Raw genomic sequence first — 4794 nt, 5'->3', positions numbered from 1 at the left:
GGCCGCCACACTCACTGGCATGGCCTCCCCGCCACTCGTGGTTTACAAATTATCTTCCATGCTTCACCAACACGAACTCAAGCGAACAATGACGTCATTTCCCCCTTCCCACAGCGAAAACCAGTTCACAGCTCAGAAGAGACTGTTTCTATGGAGAAACAGCAAGTAACAAGGAGGCACCCCCCCACCCCCCCCAAGTACACTGCTCGTGTTGTCTTCCTCAGGCGAGGAGAGGGGCTGTTTGAGCAAGGGAATTACATTCCTGGCTCACAGGTTTTGAATTTTGAGGAGAAACCCCACCATAAGGAAGAAATTCTTTACAATGAGGGTGGTGAAACACTGGAACAGGCTGCCCAGAGAGGTGGTGGAGGCCCCATCCCTGGAAGCATTCAAGGCCAGGTTGGACGGGGCTCTGAGCAGCCTGATCTAGTTAGCGCTGTCCCTGCTCACTGCGGGGGGGTTGGACTAGATGACCTCTAGGGGTCCCTTCCAACCCAAAACATTCTAGGATTCTATCTGCCATCAATGACTTCAAGTGTTGGGGCAGTCAGCTAGAGCACTGGAACAGGCTGCCTAGGGGGGTTGTGGAGTCTCCTTCTCTGGAGATATTCAAAGCCCGCCTGGGTGAAGTCCTGTGTAACATGCTCTAGGCGAACCTGCTTTAGCAGGAGGGTTGGACTAGATGATGTCCCAAGGTCCCTTCCAACCCTTGTCATTCTGTGATTCTGTGAAATCAAAAAGATTGAAGCACCCATAGAGGCACCAACAAATCCCTCCTCCTCCTCCCTCCCCGCCAGGCAGCAGTAAATCAAACCATATTTTAACCACACACCCACCGCAGCTCCGCAGCCTGAAGCCAGACTTTGACGGAGAGACCAGTGAACACATTCCCAGCCGTGAGAAACATTACAAGGCTCTCTGCTCCTGTAAGCATTTACAAACAGGACTGCGTGTCATCTCAGAAGTTCCTGCACTTTGGGAGGTCTACGTTACAGGGACTGAAAACACAAGCATTCAGGGATAAACGTCTTACATGGAAGTACACAAGGTGGTTTTTTGGCAGGGTCAAGGAAATTTGGATTATTCCTTCCAAAGAGGGACTTGATTTGACAGAACAGACACTTGATTTGACACAGAAACAAACCATGCAACTCCCCAAACTCCTGCTAGGTTCAAACCACTTGTTTTTTGCGCAGCTCTCAAAAGCCAACTCATGTACACACCAAAACTGTTTTTTAGAACAGATTATTTCATTTCTCTTACATAATTTCAATAATCTGTGAATAAATTCGAACAGCTGGAATACTATGGTAGCTTTAAAAAGAAATCCCTAACAGTGGTCCTTTCAAACGTGACCAACAGCAGTGTTTTGAGAGATAAACAGCTGAATCCAGTTCCAGAAGTCCCAAGACACTGGAGCATTCAAGGGCACAGTGCGGTCATAACAAATCATTCTCTGCCCCATCACTCTACTTCTGCGTTAGCTTCTTTGAGTAGTTCTTGGCAAATTGCTTACGTAATTCTTCCTGTCTCTTTCCAAGTTTAAGTGTGTTGATCAGGTTTAAGGTTTTTTTCAGTTCATGCACAGGCTTGCTTACAAAGCCGCAGTATTTCCTCTTCGGAACAAATTCCAGAGCCTTCTTCCAGTCTCCAGTATCTTTCAAGGTTAATAAAATATGCATCATTTGATCCAGTGTAAGATTTTTGGCACCAGCATTCCAAAGCAAGTACTTGTCCAGTGGAAGGGCCGCAGTCTCCAGCCCCAAGCGCTTTGCCCGTGCTAAAGAGACTCCTGTTTTTATGCTCTTGTCAACCATGGACCCCACGATATAGATTTTATCGTGATCGAATGTTTTCATTACCTTGGGAGAATCAGCGGTCAGATAGACAAGCTTATCCTTTGGAAAGACATCTGTGTAGCACTGGTCTGTCACAGTGATAAGCAGCTTGCCCCATGCCTCCCTATAATGCTTGATAAATTCCTTATGGTAGAGGCTGTTGTCTTTGAAGTTGCAGAAGTGGATGTGGAATGGATCCACAGACCTTCGATTGGAGCCTTCACTTAATACTATCTGCCTCACCGTGTTTGCAACTTCTCGGACGGTCATATCTTTTTCGTAAGACATGTCAAACACCAGAGGTTGGCCAAAGATCATAGACTGAGCAACGCGCCAACTGTATGCTCGATCCATACTGTTGGCCCACAAGCATACAAATGAATTCCTTTTGGTCTCATCAGTTTCTGAAGCTCGCTCTTGTGCTTCCAGCCTCCTCTCCCTCTTCTCATCCACCTTCCTTTTGTCATTTTTCTTGTAAAGTTCTTTGAGATACAAAAATTTTAAATACTTCTTTTTGGCTGACTTGGAGGGACATTCCATAAAGGTTTTTAGCTGTTCTTCACTGATATTTTCTGGGACTGATCTGCCAGCGAGTCTCCACATCTCCAAAACCTTACGTGCAGCAGCCAAAGTGGAAAGCTCCTTATGCTCAGAGACCGTCTCACTGACTTCTTCTTGCAACCCAGACTTCACTACCTTCTTCCACGCATCTAAATCTAGCTTTTCTGAGGGACTGCATGAATTGTCCTGCTTCAGGCAAAGTGACAAACTCAGAGTTCTACTGAGTGGAAACAAATTCTTTTTCATCCCATGTTGTGCAGCAAATGGAAGGATAGAACTTCTTACAATTTTTTTCAGAAGCACGTTAGCAGACTGCATACTTAGGCATGTGCTGTGTCCAAACACTTATCTGTAAAACACCAATAGGAGGGGAAAAAAAAACTTGTCAGAAATCATGAAGAAAATGCACACAGATTTTCATCCTCAGTAAGGCTGACAGACAGTAACTTACTTCTCAGAGAATACTAGAAATTCCTGCTCCCCCTATCACTTTTCTACTGTTTCCTAAATAAAAGCAGCGTACGTGGCACCGCTGTGAAGAGACGTGGTTAGCTCTGCTGCTTAAAACACCTATACTTACTGACATTCAAAATGTGGTCAAACAAGCATTCAAGTATTGTCTGAGATCTATTTAAATTATCTGTTATCATATGAAAAATAAGAACCTTCACAACCAAAGCAAGCAAAATGCTGCATGGAGACTGAAAATATTTTTATACACGTCCAGAGGTGCCTACTGAGAGGTGTATACTGTGAAAATGGACAAGATGCTTCATCTTGTAACGTTTTCTGGAAAAACTGTGTATCACAGAATATCATGTTTTTGCTTTTACCATTACATTTCGGGCAAGCTCTATTGACAAACTTTAGTACTAAAGTCCTTCCTCTTCTATGCATTTCCACACTGCAGGTCACTGCAACTACTGAAACTACCAATGCTATAGTTTTGCTAAGCCAGTGCTGCGGCCAATGAGGGCGCTCTCATGTCCCCTGAGCCCCTTGCTCCTGGCTCTGTTGGCAGCGTGAGCATTCACATGGCCACACTACCAGCCAAATCAGAGAACTGATCTTAGGGGCAGCTAACCAGGAGTTTGAGAGAAGGAAAAAAAGCTAGTTATCATCCCACCCAAATGAGCTTCCATGCCTGACTCACCAGACATCTCCTAGAAAGGAGATGGAAGAATAAACAACTAGTATAGGAAAAATACCTTTTCTTTTTGCGGAATTGCCTGTGAAGTTGATGTTGGCACATGAAGCTAAGGACATGAAACCCACAGTCCCATTAATTTCACACAGATTTGTATTTAAATGTCTGCAAAAAGAAAAAAAACAAAGAATGTTTATGCTTTCCCTGTCCTATGCAAACCTATTTAAGTAGAATCAGTGAAGTTTCACCATTTTAAAAAAAATTATTTGGCCGAAACATAAAAATTAGCTCCAAGTTTTAAAAGCAGAATTCATAATCTCCCTAATAACTTACCACCTGAAAATAATTTGCTATACAGAAGAGCAAGTTAAATCTAATGTCCAGGTTGTACATAAACACCTGCCCAGATAAAGAGCTACAGAAAGCAGCACATTATTAGGAAACATTATACAAACTGGCATGCATTTTATGATACTGCAATTGGTCAAATTGGTAACTGACCTTTCATTTTATACTGTTGTTAAAATGAAGAAAAAAACCCTAATTGAGTGAAGTTAAATTCGCATGTGTTACAATAGAGGTGTTCATCATTTTACATTTAAGCATTGAAGATACTGGAAAATGTAATAATCAAAAGTATGTCATCCAGCTTGGAGAAATCAGTGCATTAGTTCCTCGGTTAACTTACATTACTGAAGCACGAATTAAGTCAGCAGCTGAATGGCAGATTTACACAATCTGAACACTTGAGTACAGCTTTTCATAAAAGCAAGTTACCTTTCAGTGTGTCCAACATGCACACGACCACGGCTTTACTCTAAGAATTACTCTAAATCTCTCTGAACAACCTAGATTTGTAGGACTGAAAATATTTTTCTGATACTCTTCTTTTAGCAAGAATTCACTGTAACTAAACCCAGGCACAGAAAGGCCCTTCACTGATATTTCAGAGACCGAACAATTTGGTTACTTCCCCCGGCACGGATGCCTACACGCGATGTCGGCAGGCCTGACCCCCACACCGCCCCGCGGGGGTGCGGGGAGCGCGCCGGACCAGGGCAAGCATCACTACACGCTCCCTTTTACACCAGCCCACAATGGAACCGAACCGCGACAAACCAGACGACACCTCGAAGCACCACGCTGAGCCCCTCAGCCCTCCCGGGGACACCGGCGCGCCTCGCTCCCCCCTGCTGCGGCGGGGACCGGCGGGGGAGCGCAGCCTCCGGGGCACCGCGCCGCAGGCCC

The 4794-nt window shown here is 44.6% G+C and overlaps 1 protein-coding gene across 1 annotated transcript; it reads right to left on the bottom strand.

The window, feature by feature from the left end:
• Positions 1–1262: 1262 nt before the first annotated feature.
• Positions 1263–4755, bottom strand: TRMT10C (tRNA methyltransferase 10C, mitochondrial RNase P subunit). Its single transcript, XM_009642202.2, has 2 exons — positions 3608–4755; positions 1263–2748 (listed from the first exon to the last, which is right to left on the bottom strand). The coding sequence occupies exon 2, from the start codon at positions 2715–2717 to the stop codon at positions 1470–1472; it is 1248 nt and encodes a 415-aa protein (XP_009640497.1). The 5' UTR covers positions 2718–2748; positions 3608–4755; the 3' UTR covers positions 1263–1469.
• Between the last annotated feature and the right edge of the window lie 39 nt (positions 4756–4794).

This window comes from Egretta garzetta, unplaced genomic scaffold, assembly GCF_000687185.1.
Source record: "Egretta garzetta isolate BGI_Z169 unplaced genomic scaffold, ASM68718v1 scaffold367, whole genome shotgun sequence".
Classification (NCBI taxonomy): Eukaryota; Metazoa; Chordata; class Aves; order Pelecaniformes; family Ardeidae; genus Egretta; species Egretta garzetta.
The sequence above is the reverse complement of the archived record's forward strand: the minus strand, read 5'-3'. Positions and strand labels throughout refer to the sequence as shown.

What these genes read in the sequence shown, in the direction of transcription:
- TRMT10C (XM_009642202.2), bottom strand. Translation starts at nt 2,717, where the DNA reads ATGCAGTCTGCTAACGTGCTTCTGAAAAAAATTGTAAGAAGTTCTATC.